This window comes from Dromiciops gliroides, chromosome 1 (genome assembly GCF_019393635.1).
Source record: "Dromiciops gliroides isolate mDroGli1 chromosome 1, mDroGli1.pri, whole genome shotgun sequence".
NCBI lineage: Eukaryota > Metazoa > Chordata > Mammalia > Microbiotheria > Microbiotheriidae > Dromiciops > Dromiciops gliroides.
In genome coordinates, this window is record NC_057861.1 from 416,822,555 (window position 1) to 416,842,766 (window position 20,212).

Genomic DNA, 20,212 nt, shown 5'->3' on the forward strand with positions numbered 1-20,212 from the left:
CCCAATATTGTGGCGAGCTGCCTAGCTAACTCTCCCCAATTAAAAATTGGTCCCTACAGTTTACATGTGTATATGTATATATGAGAGAATGAGAGAAAGACAGAGACAGAGAATTAAGCTTTTATAAGGATCTGTAGTTTCATCAGTATAGGGAATTCTTGGTGGGGAAACTGAATCTACTGGCAATGGACATTATTTATATATAGTCTTAGAAACTGACGGGGAGCATTCAGAAGTTTAGAGGCAGCTAGGTGGCTCAGTAGGTAGAAAACGGCCTGGAGTCAGGAAAATCTGAGTTCAAATCCAGCCTCAGACACTAGCTGTGTGACCCTGGACAAGTCACTTAACCTCTGTTTGCCTTAATCCACTGTAGAAGGAAAAGGCAAACCGCTCTAGTATCTTTGCCAAGAAAACTCCATGGACACTACAGTCCATGGGGTCATGAAGAGTCAGACACAAATGATCGACTAAACAAGCATTTAGGTTTAGTGACTTGCCCATGGTTATAGAGCTAGTATAGGGCGGGCCAAAAGTCATGAAGGGGTCTAATGTTTTAATAACTATTTGAAAATGATTTTTCTTTATTTCCTATATTTATTTCCTATATGTACTATGTATGATGCTATGGTATTGTAAATTAAAAACAAAAAATAAAGGAGTTATTAAATAATGAAACCCCTTTGTGACTTCTGGCCTGTCCTGTATGTGCTAAAAGAACCCGAATGTAAGTTGTTCTGATTCCAAAGCTGTCCCTTTATTTTTTAAGCCAAGATGCCTTTCATATCTATATTTATCACTTGCATACATGTATATTCACACATATATTTTAGTATATGATCTATTAAGGGAACCATTCTATTCCTTTATTTTAAAACCATCTCATACTTTAACCTAATCACAAAAAAATATACCAATAGGAACCTTTGACCCTGACTTACATTACTGTCTGCAGGATGAACCTAAAAGAGGAAAAGTAATATTGCTAATAAAAGGAGGTCAGTAGCAGGAGGGAATGGTGGTGGTAGTCGGGGTGCCAAACTCCCAAAGCTTTCTTTTTGGATGCCCTAAACAATAAATAATGTAAGTTATTCCTAATTAAAGGAAATTTTGTATTTCTTTGCCAACCTTAAATACATCAAGTACAAAGAACGGCCACTTACATTGAGAAGAAGGTAGGAAGATTTGAAGCTGAAAAAAGCGGTTTCTTAAACTGCCGGATGTCCCACAGTTTTAAAGTATCATCCCCTGAAAAAGAAACAAGGGAAAAAATGAAAAAGAATGCTGCCAGTTTCATGACTTAAAAAAATAATAAGTCATACATATAAAGTATGTTTTATTTTTCAAATGCATTGGACTGCTTTGGGGAGACTGTAAAATGGTAGAAGGGAGGTAGGTATCTCTTCTTTAAGAAGACTTCCAGATATTACTTTCCCATTTTTAACAGCATCTGTAAGATAAAAAGAAAGACTCCAGCAAGAGCTCTCAAGCCTGATTTTCAAGCAGATGGTATTTCCCCCCGGGGTACTTCTGCAGGACATCCTGCTTTCTTCAAAAGCTCTTAATTGACTAACCAGCAGGGCTAAAATGCAGTTCAACTCTTCCTAGGCTCTCTTTCCCTGGCAAAGTGTCCGAAAAGATATCCATTCATTAACATTAATAAGAATGATCTTGTCAGTCCCTCCCCCACAATGTAACTATACTGCAACTATTATTTATTGCTCTCCCGTGTACCACACCTTTTCCTAGGCATTTTATGAGTAATGATTTTTTTTAAAAGTATCACATTCTTATATTTCTATCAGGCTACTAATTCCTGACTGAAATGACAGCCGAAACTTATACAAGCAAAGTCTTTGTTGGTCATGTTCCCTAGTGCCCACAGCTGAGACCTGCCTCATCTCCCTCATGTACAACATGGAATTTGCATTAGATGCAAGTGAAGTGAATTGAGATTCAATAAAAAGCTCCATTCCCTCACCAGTGATCTTTTCTTTGAAGTTCAAAATTTGGCAGGTATGTTGATGTACAACTACTTGGATCTCCATCTGCTTTTATTGGGTTAGATCCAAAAAAATATTCACAATGGAGTATTAACCTACTGCTTCTATTCTCAACAAAAAGTTACCAATAAGCCTACAATCTGCAATCTACAGAAAAACATTAATCTGCATTAAATAGTTCAGCTGGCCAGGCAAATACTAGAGCCAGAAGAGTGATTCACAATATTCTGAGGGCTACTGGCTGAGTGGATTTACATTGTGATGCTATACAAATAATACAAGTGTTTACCTATCAAACCCTCAAAATGTGTGTTTTTAGGATAAACAATAGGAAAAAAAGGAAAGTGCATAATTATTATTATAGTTATCATTCTAAGGAATTATCATTAAGCATTTACTAATATCAACATGTACCATACTAGTTTCTCTAAGGATTTCTAAAAGCTTGTTTAGATGTAGTCTTTTACCATAAAGAGCTTACAATCTGGTGGAGAAAAGAGATGGATAAGCAAATATATATATGACATTCTACATAAAAAGTTTAAGATTACACAGAATAAAGTGAGAATAGTTTGGATGAATTAAGCTTCAATCATTCAATTTGGATAAGGAAGTGTTCTTGTTAGAGGTAGATTTTGACCTGAGTTTTAATGAAATGATGAAAAAGATATGGATTGGCTATGTATGAGAACCAAACTGTTCATAAGATCATAGACCTAGAGCTGGAAGAGACCCTAGAACCTTACAGATCATCAGCTCTAGCCCCACCTCATTTTACAGAGAAGGTCAGGAAAGCGCAGAGTTATTTAATTCTAAGGCCCTCAAGTTGATCACTTTTTCAGTCAGTCAATAAGCATCATTAAGTGCCCACAATGTGGCAAAGACACATGGCAAGCTCTAGATACAAAGGCAACTATATAACCCTTGCCCTCAAAAAGTTCACATGAAGGAGACGATGTACAAGTAACTATGAACATGCCAGATGCACTCCACTGAATGGAAGGTGATCTTAGAAGGAAGGCATGGGTCATGGGAAGGGCTGAAAAGGTTTCACTAGGATGCAGGGTTTGAGCTGAGCCAGGAGGGGGAACTTAGATGGGAGAGTACTACAGGAGGAAGCAGCCCGGGCAAGTTTCCCAACCAACCTTCTCCCCAGGGATCTAGAAAATACACCAAACCGAATTAGGATCAAGAAAACCAGAAGTCACAAAGTCATGTTTCCAGATCAGACTCTGGGAAACAGAGAGGCCTACAGACACTGGGAACAGGGGTTAGCCAGGAGTGTACCATAAGAGGAGCATTCTAGCGAGATCAAGCCCTGGGGCAGAGAAGGAGACCCAGGGGGATCCCTGGATTAACACAGGAAGTAAGAACAGGTAACAGAAGGCCACCACCCTGTGCTGGGTCACAAATACAAGGGAGGAGAAAAGTGATTGCACCACTATGTATATAATAGAGCAAGGAACAAGTTTAGAAGCAAACAGCAGGTGGGAAGTAGAACAAGGACTTGGGTTTAGCTTCCAGCCCAGCCTCAGAGCCTTCAAGTAGAACAGCCAGAGTAGGAATCCCAGACCAAAGAGAAGCCTGTAGTTCAGTCACTCTGAACCTATAGACACTCTCAGCAGTCTAATGGTGGCTGAGTCCAGCAGCCATCTATGGAAACTCCCATCCAGGGAATAAACTGATAGACCCAAATATGAAGTCAGGGACATGCAGAACTCAGACGAGAAGGTCAGTGAACAGATTTTGCCCCTGATCACATCAATCTGAGATCACTGAAAGCTTACAGGGCCCTCAGTCTGAGGTACAAAAGCAGCAGAAGGACATAAGAAGACAGAAGCTCAACCCAGATATTCTCCCCAGAAGGGCACAAAGCCTGGCATTAACGTAGAGTCCAAAGTCAAAGAGGCTAGAAGGACGGGTAAATAAACAATTAAAAGGATCCCATCATAGAGAGATATGGTGAGAGGGAAGCTCGAGACACACACCCAGGAGAAAGAAATGACTCAAAAACATCTACAAGCAAATCCTCAAAGAAAAACCTAATTGGACACAAGTTCAACCAGAACTCCTGGAAGAGTTAAAACTAAAGTTTGTTTGTTAAAAGCCAAAAATTAATTCAAAAACTAAATGAGAGTAGTAGAAGAAAAAATTGGAAAAGAAATGAGAGCTATGAAAGAAAGTTATGAAAAGAGCATTAACAGCCTGGCACAAGAAGTAGAAAACCTTTCCCAAGCAACAAAATTCCTGAAAACTAGAATGGACCAAATAAAAGCCAATGACTCCATGAGACAACAAGAAATACTAAAACAAAGTCAAAATACTGAAAAAAAAAATAAAGAAAAGGTGACAATTGACCTGGAAAATGGATCAAGGAGAGACAATTTAACAAACACTGAGCTACCTGAAAGACAGGAACAAAAAAGGAACCTAGACATATTCCAAGAAATATTCAAATAAAACCAACAAGATCTCTTAGAATACAGGAAAAAATAAAAAGTAAAAGAATACACCAGAAACTTCCTATATGAAACTACAAAATGAAAACTCTCAGGAACATCATAGTCAAAATCCACAGCATTTAGGTCAAGGGAAAAACACTGTAAGCAACCAGAAACAAGAATTAAAATACCAAGAAGTCATAGTCAGGATCACACATCATTTAGCAGCCACCGCTATAAAGAAGCAGAGAGCTTGGAATATGATATTCCAGAAAGCAAAGAATCTGGGATTATGACCAAGAATAATTTATCCAGCAAAACTGACTGAGCATAATCCTACAGTGAAAAAAAAAAGGGTATTTAATGAAGAAGAGAGATTTAAGGCATTCTTATGAACTGACCAGAGGCGAAGAGAAATTATGTCATTCAAACACAGGACTCAAGAAATGCCTAAGAAACCTGAGTGAGCAATCATAAGGAACTAAAGATTAAACTGTTCACATTCTTATATGGGGAGATGATATGTGTAGCCCCTCAAAACGATCATCATCAGGAATAACAGGTGGAGTCTAATTAAACAGGGGGCCTACTTTAATGATCTCAGACAAAGAACATGAAAGGTAAGGAACAAGAGCTCGCTAGGAGTGGGGGAAAGGAAAGGAAAAATGAGGCAAATTATTTCACATAAATGGAGTGAACAAATAGAAGTCATTACGACAAAGAGGATGGAGTGGTTGGGAGTGGGTGACAGTTGAACTTCACTCTTACACACACACACACAGATTTAGTTACAGAAATATATTTTACCCAACAGAGAAAAAGAAATTAAAGGGATTAAGGGAAAGGGGGTAAAAAAGGGAAGTGTTGCTAAAAAGCAAAATAAACTCTTAAAAAGGAGATTGGGGGGGTGGCTAGGTGGCGCAGTGGATAAAGCACCGGCCCTGGATTCAGGAGTACCTGAGTTCAAATCCGGCCTCAGACACTTGACACTTACTAGCTGTGTGACCCTGGGCAAGTCACTTAACCCCCATTGCCCTGCCAAAAAGAAAAAAGAAAAAAAAAAAGGAGATGAGGAAAAAAAAGAGAGAGAGTATTCCAGGAGTGGTGGATAGCCATGGAAGAGGCACCAGGTTGGGAGATGGACTGTTCTATGGGAGAAACAGCAAGTCAGTGTATGTGGATTATGGGAGTGTGTGGAAGGGAGTAGTGTAAGAAGACTGGAAAGGGAGGAAGGGATCAAGTTATGAAGAGCTTTAAATACCAAAGATAGCATTTAATACCTGATCCTACAGGTTATGGAAACTAGTACAATTTACTGAGTAGTAGGTGACATGATCAAACATGTGATTTAAAAAGATAACCTTAGAAGCTATGAGAAGGATGGATCAGAGTAGGGAGAGATTTGACTCAGGAAGACCAGTTAGCAGGTTATTGCAATATAGTTCAGGCATAAGGTGTTATGGGCCTGCAACAAGGCCTATACCTGTGTGAGTGGAGATAAGTAGACATAATAAAGGAGATTTTATGAAGTTAAAAATGACAAGGTTTGTGAATAGATGGCATGTGTGGAATGAAACACATTGTCCTCAATCCATTCTTTGTATGGATGAAAACCTGAGTAAGGACTGGACAGGGATAGGATGAATCAAAGAAGAATGACATTAGGGCACCTGAATACCATTAAAAAAGCATTTTTATCCACACCAAAGGAGCGTAAAAGGAGGATTCCACATGGAACTGTACATGTCCATTTCATAATTTCTGCTTTCAAAATAAAAGCATATAATAAATTTTACACATTACTTTCCAAACAGTCCTTGCTTGTGCTTCCTTCTGAAATGCTTACCATTCTCGTCCCTGCATTTTAAAAATGTTTCAATAGCCCTTTTAGGGGCATCACTATTGTTAAACCCCTTTCACTCTAATTCCATTCCCCAAATTAACTGAGAGAAAGAAAGGAAAAAATAACCTTGTAACAAACAAGCAGAGTGAAGCAAAACAAATCCACACAGTGGCCATGTCCAAAAATGTATGTCCTTGTGTCTGTTCCCTCTGTGTCAGGAGGTGGGTAACATACTTCATCAGAGGTCCTCTGATTACTGCTTTGATCAGAATTTCTTAAGTCTTTCAAAGTTGATTTTCATTGCAACATTGTTTCTCTAAAATGGTCCGATTCTGCTCACTTCACACTGTATCCATTCATAATGCCTAGGCACCCCCCTTAATTACAGCTCTTTTTTTTTCTTCCTTTCTCCCCTTTTATGGTTAGGAAGTTTGTTTTGAATGTGTCTAATTCATCCCAAGGATTATCCTCTCTTTAACATTCTCCCAATCTTGTTTCTAATAGACCTGGACAACTTTCATTTATGATTTCTTGAAATATAGGGTCCAGGCTTTTATTTTTTATCATGGTTTTCAGGGAATCCAGTGATTCTTAAATTATCTCTCTTTAAACTGTTTTCTAGGTCAGATTTTTGTTTCATTTTGGTTTTTTTTTTTTTTTTTTTTTTAGGCAATGGGGGTTAAGTGACTTGCCCAGGGTCACACAGCTAGTAAGTGTCAAGTGTCTGAGGCCGGATTTGAACTCAGGTACTCCTGAATCCAGGGCCGGTGCTTTAACCACTGCGCCATCTAGCTGCCCCTGTTGTTTTTTAAAATATGAAATATATTCCATTTTCTTCCATTTTCTCATCTCTTAATTTTTGTTCTAATATTTCTTGGTGCTTCAGAGTCACTGAATCTTGTTAGGTCGGTTTTAATTTCCAGGGATTATATTTCTTAGATCATTTTCTGTCATAAACTATTTATTCTCCTTCCAATTCTTTTTCCAGAGCTTTCATTTTATTTTTTATCTCTTGCTTCATTTTTTTTTTTTTGGTGGGGCAATGAGGGTTAAGTGACTTGCCCAGTGTCACACAGCTAGTAAGTGTCAAGTGTCTGAGGTCAGATTTGAACTCAGGTCTTCCTGAATCCAGGGCCAGTGCTTTTTCCACTGTGCCACCTAGCTGCCACTCTTGCTTCATTTTTTTCTAGGTGTTTGTATAGTTCTTATGGAAAATCCATTTTTCCTTGGAGTCTCTCCTTTGCAGCTGTTAAATTTGCAATAATTTTTGACACTGGTTTGTGTTTTCCTTGATTTACTCATCTCTCCACGTTTGGCAGCTAGGTAGTGAAGCAAGGTGTTGCAGTGGATAGAGTGCCCGGCCTGGAGTCAGGAAGACCCATGTTCCTGAGTTCAAATCTTACCTCAGCCACTTAATAGCTGTGGAACCCTGGGCAAGTCACTTAATTCTGTTTGCCTCGGTTTTCTTATCTGTAAAATGAGAAGGAAAAGGCAAACCACTCCAGTATCTTTGTCAAGAAAACCCCAAATGGGGTCATGAAGAGTTGGACATGGCTGAAAAATGACTGAACCAGCTTTTGGGTTATGGTGGCCAGCCCTACAAAATCTCTCACTGGGCTCCCTCAGCTCTTTTGAAGACCGTCACCTGATAGAGTTAGCTGCCACCCGAATCTTAAGATTTAGAGTGCTAGATCTTCTGGGGCCTCTCAGATACCTTAGGGCCTTAGATTCCCTAAGCCTGAGTTTTCTCATTCTGAGCACTGTGGCTCTGAATGAGTCGGCACTGGGCTTTTCACATTGTTGCTCCTTCGCCCAGGCTGCCAGAGAGCCTATTCTAGGGTGTTCTGATAATACTACTGCTTTTTCTGCAGAGTTTTGTTCATGCTGCCTCCAGACTTAGAGACTAATGGGCTACAAATGTCCTGCGGCTGGTAAGCTGGCACTCACTTTGCTAGAAAGGGCTTATTGATGGGGCAGCTAAGTGGCACAGTGGTTAGAGCACCGGCCCTGAAGTCAGGAGTACCCGAGTTCAAATCCGGCCTCAGACACTTAACACTTACTAGCTGTGTGACCCTGGGCAAGTCACTTAACCCCAATTGCCTCACTAAGGAAAAAGAAAAAAGGGCTTATTGCTTTTGGGCTTCTGGCTGATTTTTTTTTTTTAATTTTGTGGGGCAATGGGGGTTAAGTGACTTGCCCAAGGTCACACAGCTAGTAAGCGTCAAGTGTCTGAGGCCGGATTTAAACTCGGGTACTCCTGAATCCAGGGCCGGTGTTTTATCCACTGCGCCATCTAGCTGCCCCCCTGGCTGATTTTTTATGTAGCTGAAAAGTCACTTTTACTGTAGGTTCTCATTGGATTTCTTGATCATCATTCTGTCTGGTACAAAATTAAGGATTTTGCGAGAGTGGGTTCATAAGAATTAGGCAGCCTTCCTCCCATTCAGCCAGCCAGCTTGGCCAGAAGTCTCAAGGACAACATATCATTATGAAAACAGCACTGGCTCTGGCTTTAGGAAATATGCATTATACACCCAGCTCTTTCACTTAATACCTGTGTGACCTTAGGCAACCACTGCCCTTTTCTGGATGATAGTTTACTTATCTGTAAAACAAGGGACTTAGACTCAATCTATGATCTCTTCTAACTCTAAATCCAATGATTCAAGAGTATTAGGAACACAGAACCGTAGAAGATTAGTGGGAACAAAGGCAATGAATGATTTGAAATCCAAAGATAGGAATCTGCACTTGATCTAAAATTCAACTGTTAATCAATGGAAGGTTTTGAGGAGCTTGGTAATGTGATCAATCAGATCATTCCAGACTCTTCTGAAGAAAAAGGATGCAGACAGGAAGTCTCCAAAGTTTATAGTAGTCAAAGCACAAATGTTTAAAAAAAAAAAGAAAGAAAGAAACCTGAAAAAAGCATTAGAAGTGGGGGATAAACAGACAATGAAATATATGTGGCAGTGATGGATAAAAAAAGGATGAAATACTGATCAAAGACTTCAGTAGTTGAAGGGAGAAAAGTCATTGCCAAAAGTAAAAAAGTAAGAAGCCTCAAATTTCTAGTTTTGCCTTCCTGAATTGCAGGTGGCAGCAAGACATAAAGTTGATAGGGGTTGGGGGTAGGGGGAAGGATAGGAGAGGAAAGGGAAGGAATAAGCATTTATATAACAGCTACCATGTGCCAGGCACTTAGCTAAGTGCTTTACAAATATTATGTCATACCCTCACAATAACACTGGGAGGTAGGTGCTAATACTGTCCTCATTTATAGTTGAAGGAACTGAGGCAGGCACAGATTAGGTGACTTGCTCTAGCTTACAAAGCTAGTACATATCTGAGGCTTGATTTGAAATCAGGTCTTTCTGACTCTAGACCCAGGGCTCTATCCACTGTACCACCTAGCTATCTCTAAGCATCTTAAACATGGAGTGAAAGATATTGATCTAGTACCACCTCACACCTATCAGATTGGCTAATATGACAAAAAAGGAAAACAATAAATGTTGGAAAAGCTGTGGAAAAATTGGAACACTAATGCATTGTTGGTGGAACTGTGAACTGATCCAACCATTCTGGAGAGCAATTTGGAACTATGACCAAAGTGCTATAAAGCTTTGACCCAGCAATACCACTATTAGGTCTTTTTCCCAAAGAGATCATAAAAAAGGGAAAAGGACCCACATGTATAAAAACATTTATAGCTGTTCTTTTTGTGGCAGCAAGGAATTGGAAATTGAAGGAATATCCATCAATTGAGAAATGGCTGAACAAGTTGTGGTATATGAAGTAATGGAATACTATTGTGCTGTAAGAAACAATGAACAGGCAGATTTCAGAGAAACCTGGAAGGATTTACATGAACTGATACTGAGTGAGATAAGCAGAACCAGGAGAACATTGTACACAGTATCAACAACATTGTGTGTTGATCAATTGTGACAGACTTGACTCTTAGCAATACAATGGTCCAAGATAGTTCCAAAGGACTCATGATGGAAAATGCTCTCCAAATCCAGAAAAAAAGAACTGGAATCTAGATGCAGATTGAACCATACTATTTCTACTTTTTTGTTTTTCTTTTTTCTTTCCTTCTTTCCTTCTGCCCTTTCTTCCTTTCATTCTTTCATTCTTTCTTTTCTTCCTTCCTTCCTTCCTTTCTTTCTTCAGGGCAATGGGGGTTAAATGACTTGCCCAGGGTCACACAGCTAGTAAGTGTCAAGTGTCTGAGGGTGCATTTGAACTCAGGTCCTCCTGAATCCAGGGCCAGTGCTTTATCCACTGTGCCACCTAGCTGCCCCTTTGTTTTTCTCTTCTGAGGTTTTTCCCTTTTGCTCTGATTCTTCTTTCACAGCATGACTAATGCAGAAATATGTTTAATGTGATTGTACATATATAACCTATATCAGATTTCTTGCTGTCTCGGGGAAGGGGGAAGGATGGAGAAAGTTCTGAAACTGGAAATCTTATAAAAACAAATTTTGGAAACTTTCTCTACATGTAACTAGAAAATAATAAAATACTTTTATGATAAAAAGGAATTGAAGGAAAGAGATTTGGGGTAACACAGTATTTTAAAGTATTATCTCTGCATTACTGAACACAAGAGAAGACAATCTTACTAGAATGAATATATAGACAAAATGGTCAGAGTTCTAAAGAATATTGAAAGGAGAGAAAAAAGAAAAAAAATGAGATGGCAAAGAAGACACTAAAATATATATATATATATAACATATATATATTTATATATATATAACATAAATATAAATATATATATCAGCTTTTTTCATAGTGGCAAAGAACCATATATTAAGGAAGTGTGCATGAATTGGGGAATCGCTGAACAAATTATGAGACAGGTTCAAGAAACTTGGGAAGACTCATATGAAATGCTGCAGAGTTAAAAGAATGAGAACAATTTATACAATAACAATGTTGCAAAAAGACAGCTGAGAAGGTTGGCAGGAAAGGTACCAGGGTGAGAGAGGAGGGCAGATCCAGGCCTCACCATGGAGACCCAGGCCCAGAGAATCAGGCCTCTGGAGCCTTGGAACCAGCTGAGGTAGCAGCTACTTCTGGAACTCAGCTCATGGACTAGTGAGGGGGTCAAGAGGTTGGGCGGGGGCAGATTGCAGGGGTCTCTGCTGGTGTTGAGGCAGAACTCTGTTGTGTTGGCCGTGCTCAGAAACAGGAAGCAGTCTTGAGTGGTGGCAGAGGTAAGGGAGGGGTGCAGGCATGACAGAGCTTGCAACCACAATGAAACAGAATTCTGTTCCTGGGTTAAAGAGCAAGCAGGACTGTGGTTACTTACAGAGCAGAGCACAGGCCAGGGGAGTGTAGAACATGCCTTTCCTTAAATCATACCACCTGGGACACCCTGAAGCTTGGGACTGTGTGCCCTAGAAGCAGTGCCCCAATTTAAAAAGGAGTTAAAAGGCAAGAAATAGGCTGGCAAAATGAGCAGACAGAAAAAAATGCAGACGCTAGAAAGTTTCTTTGCTGACAAGAAAGATCAAAATATACCCTCAGAAAAAGATAACAAAGTCGAAGCTCCTACATCCAAAGCTTCCAAGAAAAATATGAATTGGTCTCAGGCCATGGAAGCACTCAAAAAGGACTTGAAGATAAGGTAAGAGAGGTAGAAGGAAAAATGGAAAAAGAAATAAAAAAGAGTGATACAGGAGGGTCATGAAAAAAAAAGTCAACAGCTTGAAAAACCAAATGGAAAAGGAGATACAAATGCTCTCTGAAGAAAATAATTGGTTAAGAATTAGGATTAAGGGGACAGCTAGGTGGTACAGTGGATAAAGCATCGGCCCTGGATTCAGGAGGATCTGAGTTCAAATCTGGCATCAGACACTTGACACTAATTAGCTGTGTGACCCCAGGCAAGTCACTTTACCCTCATTGCCCCCCCACACACATATACACAAAAGAAAGAAACAAAGAAAGAAAAAAAGAAAGAGAAAAAAATATTCAGGATTGAGCAAATGTAAACTAATGACTTTATGAAAAATCAAGACACAATAAAGCAAAACCAAAAAAATGAAAAAATGGAGGGCAATGTGAAATATCTCCTTGGAAAAACAGTTGACCTGGAAAATAGATCCAGGAGAGATAATTTGAAAATTATTGGGCTACCTGAAAGCCATGATCAAAACAAGAGCTCAGTCATCATCTTCCAAGAAATTGTCAGGGAAAATTGCCCTGATATTCTAAAAGGAGAAGGTAAAATAGAAATTGAAAGAATCCCTGATCACCTCCTGAAAGTCAAAATGTAAACCTCCAGGAATATTATAGCTAGATTCCAGAATTCCCAGATCAAGGAGAAAATATTACAAGCAGCCAGAAAAAACAATTCAAGTATGGGAGCCACAGTCAAGATAATGAAAGATCTAGCAGCTTCTACATTAAAGTATTGGAGGGCTTGGAATATGATATTCCGGAGGGCAAAAGAATTGGGATTACAACCAAAAATCACCTGCCCAGCCAAACTGATTATAATGTTTCAGGGGGAAAAAATGAGAATTTAATGAAAGAGAGGACTTTCAGGCATTTGTGATTAAAAGACCTGAGCTAAATAGAAAATTTGATTTTGAAATACAAGACCCTAGAGTGGATAGAATAATCAGTCAGTGGTCCGCTGGAATTATGATCAATGATATTGTCTCCCATAGATACTTATCTTTGCAACATTGTTATTGGGTGTTTTTTTAACTTAGAATTATTTTCCCAAATTACAAGTAAAAACAAATTTTGACATCAATTTTTTTTATAACTTTGTTTTCCAAATCCTCTTCCTCCCTCCCTCCCCACCCCTACCCCCCAGGAACTCAAGCAATTCAATATAAGTTATACATGAGTAGTCATGCAACACACTTCTACATTAACCAGGTTGCAAAAGAAAACAGACAAAAACAAAACTGCAGATATAGGAACTAACAAAAAAAGCATACTTCAATCTATCTTAAGAAACCCTCAGTTCTTTCTCTGTAGATGGACTGCATTTTTCATAAGTCCTTCAGAGTTGTCTTGGATCATTGCATTGCTGAGAATAACCAAGTCATTCACAGAAGATCATCTTACAATATTGCTGTTAGTTTGTATATAGTACATTTCACTCTGCATCAGCACATGTAGGTCTTTCCAGGTTTTTCTGATAGCATCCTACTAATCATTTTTTTTAATAGTAAACTACATTTATATAGTACTTTAAGGAGAGATTTCCTTACAATAAACCCATGAGGTTGATTATTGCAACAACAGTAATAGATAACATTTATATTGTACCTTATACCTGACAAAAATTTTTCTTCACAATAGCCCAGCAAAGTACCATACATTTTATCATAATCATCAATCAACCATCATCAATCAGTCTTCCTCCTCATCAATCTTCATCTTTATTCAATCATCATCTTAACATTGCTTTTGCCTCTGCTCCAAAATTTTTTTCAGTTATTATTGTTAACTATGTTTCCCTCCATCCTATTCCCTACCCATTATATTTACTGTTTTCCATCTTCTTTCACCCTATCCCTTCTCAAAAGTGCTTTACTTCTCACTGCCCCCTCCCCCAGTCTGCCCTCCCTTCTTTCATCCCTCCCCCTCCTACTTTCCTGCAGGGTTAGATAGATTACTCTACCAATTGAGTGTGTATATCCACTGGTTGAAGATGATACAATGCTACAGTGTTGCAGAGAATTGATTTACTGCAGCATCTCTGGAAAGTATAATTAGAATATTAGCAAATAACCATTAGAGAGAGAGTTCATCTTTAGAAAGGATCCTTGAAGAATTTAAAACTATTATGAAAATGGTTAACTAAAATCGAGATTTAGGCAAATCAACAGAACACTAAAACTATTTTTTCCTTGTTTTTATAACCTATGGAAGCACACTGATTATTTTAATGAAAAGCTAGGCTAATATAATAACAAATATAAAAAACACAGCTAATTTTGATCTTTTCTAGGATGTTAACTCTTGCTTTTAAAATGTTTATTTTGTTTTAAAAGTTGTACCCTGAATAACACATTTTTTACACTTACCTCCCCGAGAGGCAAGGACAGTGCCATCATAAGAAAATGTCACGCAGGAAGTATCTGTACCAGGATCATGGGCCTGTCTGCAGTGGAATTTTGTATGAACCTATTTGTGATGGGAAAAAGTGAAATGAGATCATTTCTACAACAAGCATATAACATATTTAAATAAACATTTTCATGTACTTTAAGTAAGCAGAGATGTTTCTCAAAGGTGTTTTATATTGCTTTTGTTAGTGAAAAATGATACAGACATGGAATAATAGGTGAAATAACAGTAATAACAGATGACATGTACTAAAAAGTTTGCAAAATCTTTTACTTCCATGATCTCATTTGAACCTATAGTAAGCCTATGGTGTAGGTGCTATTATTATTCCCATTTTACTGAGAAAAGGCTGAGAGAGGCTAAGCGACCAGCCCTTGTCACACAATAAGTATCTAGTTGTTGTTCAGTCATCTAATTGTGTCAGACTCTTTGTGACCCCATTTGGGGTTTCTTGGCAGAGACACTGGAGTGGTTTGCCATTTCTCCAGCTCTTTTTTACAGATGAGAACACTGAGACAAACAGGGTTAAGTGACTTGCCCATAGTCACATAGCTAGTAAGTGTCTGAGGCTAGATTTGGGTAAGTCTTTTTTTTTTTTTTTTTTTTTTTTGCAGAGCAATGGGGGTTAAGTGACTTTCCCAGGGTCACACAGCTAGTAAGTGTCAAGTGTCTGAGGCCGGATTTGAGTTCAAATACTCCTGAATCCAGGGCTGGTGCTTTATCCACTGTGCCACCTAGCCACCCCCTTGAGGCTAGATTTGAACTCAAGAAGACGAGTCTTCCTGACTCCAGGCCTCGCACTCTTATCCACTGTGCCACCTAGCTGCCCAGTAATTAATTATCTAAGGATAATTTAAACCTAAATTTTCCTGATTCCAAAGCTAGCACTGTATCTACTATGCCACACTGCCTTTCTTAAGTTCATTATTCTATACTTGGCTTTCTTCTTTAAAAGAAAACAGGTCAGGGGGCAGCTAGGTGGTGCAGTGGATAAAGCACTGGCCCTGGATTCAAGAGGACCTGAATTCAAATCTGGCCTCAGACACTTGACACTTACTAGCTGTGTGACCCTGGGCAAGTCACTTAACCCTCATTGCCCCACAAAAAAAAAGAAAAGAAAAGAAAGAAAGAAAGAAAAGAAAAGAAAAGAGGTCAGAAAGCTAAGGGTGTGTACTTAGTGAGGAAAATGTCAGAGGTCATGATCTTGGAAGTTAAGCAATTCTGTGTGATGATAAGAGCCATGGCATGGACATGCTTATAGGTAGCTTAAGTGGAATGAATACAAAAGTTGCTGAAGGTGAGGAATAAACTGTTCCCTCCCCCACCCCCTCCCCAAAGAAGGGGGTTGAGTGGGACATGGCCATGAATAAGGAAATGAACATATTTATTTTATAGTGATTTGGTGTTCAGAAGGTAAATTTTCTATACCCACCCAGATTATTCTCACAAAATTACCAACAAGATAGAGGACTAGAGGGAGGCTAGGTGTCACAGTGGATAAAGCACCAGCTCTGGATTCAGGAGTACCTGAGTTCAAATCCGGCCTCAGACACTTAACACTTACTAGCTGTGTGACCCTGGGCAAGTCACTTAACCCCAATTGCCTCACTTAAAAAAAAAAAAAAGATAAAGGACTAGATATTTTTCTAATTCTCTTAAACCTCTCCTAAACAGAAAATATACGCCAAAGATAATACCATTTCAGTTGTCTCAATGATCTTAGACACCCAGGATCCAAAAGAAGGGCAAAACAAAACTACAAAAACAAACCTATGAATTGATACTTACCATAAGTACCTGTAGGATCCAATCCTCACCCACCCACTATGATAGTGGCTGTAAGGCTTCACTAACCACCAGCCAAAATCACCCACAAGCTTTCAACAAAACCCAGACCCATACTCCAGGACCCCCAATCTTCTAGTGCCTTAGAGATCAGTTTTTCAGACTATGCAAGTTTTGGGGGGCTTTTGGCCAGACAGTAGCAGCTTTCTGTGCTATGTGAGAAAATTATTAATAATAGGGTGTTTGGGGGACTCTCTCTCTGTCTCTCTCTCACGCGCGCGCACACGCACATACACACACACACACACACACACACACACACAGGAACTCTGGCTGGTTTTGCAGGGCCAGTCCAGAGTCAGTAGAATTTCAAAAGAAATGTAGATCAACCTTCCTAACTAACTAAAGGAAGTTAACTAACTTAAGACCACCTTCAAGTCACATCAATCAATGGACTTGAATGTTACCAGCCAATTAGCTTGGATCAAGGTGGAGTGAACCACCTCTACCTGAGACAGGTTAAAATCCCTGGATAGGGGTCTCTTGCTCTCTTCTTTTGCATGCTCTTGCCTCTCCCATGTTGCCCTCTGGGTCTTGCTCTCTATCCTAGGTATGTAGGGATTCTAACCATATGCTCTCACTTTCTCTAACATTTAGTATGCTTTAATAAATGCTTAATGCCCCCCAAACTGGTGCATTAGCCTCTAATTTCTAAGTAGCAAATATATTATAAACCCCAGCTAAATTCCCTAACACTTGGGACAATTATAGGGACACCCCATAAGTTTTTATTCACCACAGTAACAAAAGAAAAATCTCTGCCAGGGAAGAAAGAAAACAGGGCAGGCCATGAGCCTGGGCTTGAAATTGTTGTTGTTTATCCTTCGTTCTCAAAAAGGACCATGACACTGGGGTGATGTCATGACTTGCACCGAATTGGATTTAAGTGAGGGAGAGCTATGCAAGGTCACCAACCTCACTCTCTCCTCCAGAGCCAACTGGGTCCAGTGGTGGGATATACATCAGGATGACTAGAGATGGCGTTGGGTGTTTAAGGCAATTGTAGTTAAGTGATTTGCCCAGGGTCACACAGCTAGTAAATGTCTGAGGTGAGATTTGAACTCAGGTCCCCCTGACTCCAGGGCCAGTGCTTTATCCACTGTACCACCTAGCTGCCCCATGGCTTGAAACAGAGTTTAATTCTATACCCTGACCCTTTCTCTTCTCCCAGTACCTCAGAGATTCAAACTCAAAAGGACAGAAATGATCTCAGCTGCAAAAGAACCAGTCTGGAAGTGTTCTATACTGCTAAAGCAGAACTGAGGAACTGACAAAATGGAGTATGTGTGTTAAGGAGGAGACAGAGGGGGGAAATGGGTAATGTGGCACTCCACTAAGTCTGAGGGAAAGAGCCCAGGATTTAGCTTCCAGTTCTGTCCCTGCAAAAATTACTTTGGGCAGAGACCTTGGCTGGTGAACCATCAATTGCCCAGTTTGGGAATAGGCTGTGGGACTTTGAGAAAATAACATTAGATGGCAGAGAGAAGCCAGCAAGTTGCCTGAGCTCTCCTGCGTTCCCTCAAAAATAGTATTAAATCAAGCCTCTAAATGGATTCTGAAACTACAGAACCTACAAAAAGACAGAGAGACACAATCTTCCAACTTGAGATAATTTAGAAGACTTTATGAAAGGTCAGTCTCACTCGAGCAAAAGGGGAGCGCAGCACAACTCAGTATAGCACAGTGTAGCACGGAGTGGGGTCTGGGCAAGGCAGCAGGAAGCTCTTGGCCACAGCAGAGCAACTGAGGCCCCTTGATCCTGGCTCAGCAAGCTGGTGGTGCAGTGGGCCAGTTGTGAGATCTACCAGCACCAGCAGAGAGGGCAGGCTGCCAGCTGAAGGGACACCCACAGGACAGGTGTGACTATGCCTGGCCATCCCAGCACCTGGAGCAAGTGCAGGGAGAAAAGCCCAGGGTAGAGAGGAATCCACAAGCCACAGAGGCCTCAAAGTAGAAAACCAGTGACATCGCCCCTATCCCCCAGCACAAGAAGCTTGAAACAGTGACCCTCGTTACCCAGGAGCAGACCTCAACTTTAAAAAAAATAAGTCACAACATGAATAAGAAACAGAAAAGGGCTCTTACTATTGAGAGCTTCTGTGTTAACAGGGAAGAACAAAACACAATACTCTCAAATTGCCTACATGTGAAGCCTCAAGAGGGAAGATGAATTGGTCTCAAGAGCAAAAAGCCTTCTTGGAAGAGCTCAAAAATGATTTTTAAAATCAACAGAGAGGTAGAAGAAAAAATGGGGAGAGAATGAAAGTAACACAAGAAAATTATGAAAAAAGAATCAACAGCTTAGAAAAGGAAGCACAAAGATTAAATGAAGAAAGCAATTCCTTAAAAAATTCATATGGCCAAATGTAAAAGGAGGCACAAAAGTTTACTGAAGAAAACAATGCCTTAAAAATTCGAATTGGACAGATGGAAGCTCATGACTCCATGAGACACCAAGAATCTGTCAAGCAGAATCAAAAGAATGAAAAAATAGAAAAAAATGTGAAATACCACATTGGAAAGACAACTGACCTGGAAAATAGATCCAGGAGAGATGATTTGAGAATTATTAGACTGCCTGAAAACCACAATCAGAAAAAGAGTCTAGACACCATATTCCAGGAAATTTTTAAGGAGAACTGCCCTGATATCATAGAATCAGAGGATAAAATCATCACTGAAAAAAATCCACCAATCACCTCCTGAAAGAGACCCCAAAAGGAAAACTCCAAGGAATATTGTAGCCAAATTCTAGAATTATCAGGTGAAGGAGAAAATACTCCACAGCCAGGATTGTACAGGACATCAAAAAGGAACAACATGCTCTCATTTCAAATTCTGCAAGCAACCAAAAGAAAAACTTTCAAATACGAAGGAAAGGAAATTCAAATAATATACGACTATTCTGTATCCACCAGAAAACACAGGAGAGAATGGAATAATGTGCCCTGAAGAACAATGGAGCTCTGAAAGCCACCCAGGATGATCTACCCTGAAAATCCTACCTAAACCATAATTGAAAAAGGATGGACATTTAATAATAAAGAGGCATTTAAAACATTCTAAGATAAAAACTAGACCTGAAGAGATTATTTGCTCCTTCAATACCCTAGACAACAGAAATACATGAGAATAAATAAATGCAGCAGCATAGGAAAGCAACAGCAACAGAGAGAAGAGACTTCTTTTTCAATATACATTAAGGAGATAGGAGTGAAGGTAGAAGTGAGGTAGAGGTAATGGTGTGGAGCAGGCCTGAATCATTATGAATGGAACTTCACAATATCTCACTTACAGGTGAATCAATGTTTTCTGTAAGATGACTTTACAAACTGGTAGGGTAAATGGAAAGGAAAAGGAAAACAGAGGGGAGTGTATGGCATGCCCAGGTCAAATCAAGGACTACTAAAGAGGACGTGATCCCTGTAGTTTCTCAGGAAGAGAAAAGCCTATGGGAAAGTGGGTGAGGAACTGAGAGAGATTGAAGGGAGAGAGCACCTTGCTTTGATGGTGAAAAGAGGTTCCCATGATGAATGCTCTTATGGGTGAAGAGATGTTCTTTGAAGAGCGATAGAGAGCATGTGTTGATTGTTTGAATTTGGTGTTTGAAAAGACCATATCCTGCCGTGGGAAAATGGAATTGAAACTCCTGATGGCAATTGGTACCTGGAGGAAGGGAGGGGAAAGGGTCAAAGGAGGATATATTTGAGGCAAATGAGGAAGCAAAGTGATGACGGGGAGGCTATGGATCAGAAATCAGCTACACGATTAGGGACATGCTGGGGAGGTTGATGGTGGACAGCAAGCTGGAATCAGTATTTTTCTGGAGGTAAGGTACAATGGAAAAGGGAAATTTATGAGGAAAACTCTATTATTAGGTAGTGGCAGAAATTGCTGAAAGGAGAAAGTCTATAGTGGCTACCTCAAAAGTTCTGACTGAAAAACGCACACAATAAAGTGACTAGATAAGTAGAGGG

At 39.7% G+C, this 20,212-nt stretch overlaps 1 protein-coding gene across 1 annotated transcript in view; it reads right to left on the reverse strand.

Annotated features, from left to right (window-relative positions):
• Positions 1–20,212, reverse strand: part of WDR70 (WD repeat domain 70) — a 326,112-nt gene that overhangs the window by 63,894 nt on the left and 242,006 nt on the right. Inside the window, exons 11-12 of the mRNA XM_043979740.1 lie at positions 14,348–14,447; positions 1,161–1,245 (exon numbers count right to left, since the gene is read on the reverse strand). Of these exons, the coding sequence (XP_043835675.1) occupies positions 1,161–1,245; positions 14,348–14,447 (185 nt within the window). The remainder of the gene's footprint in view (positions 1–1,160; positions 1,246–14,347; positions 14,448–20,212) is intronic.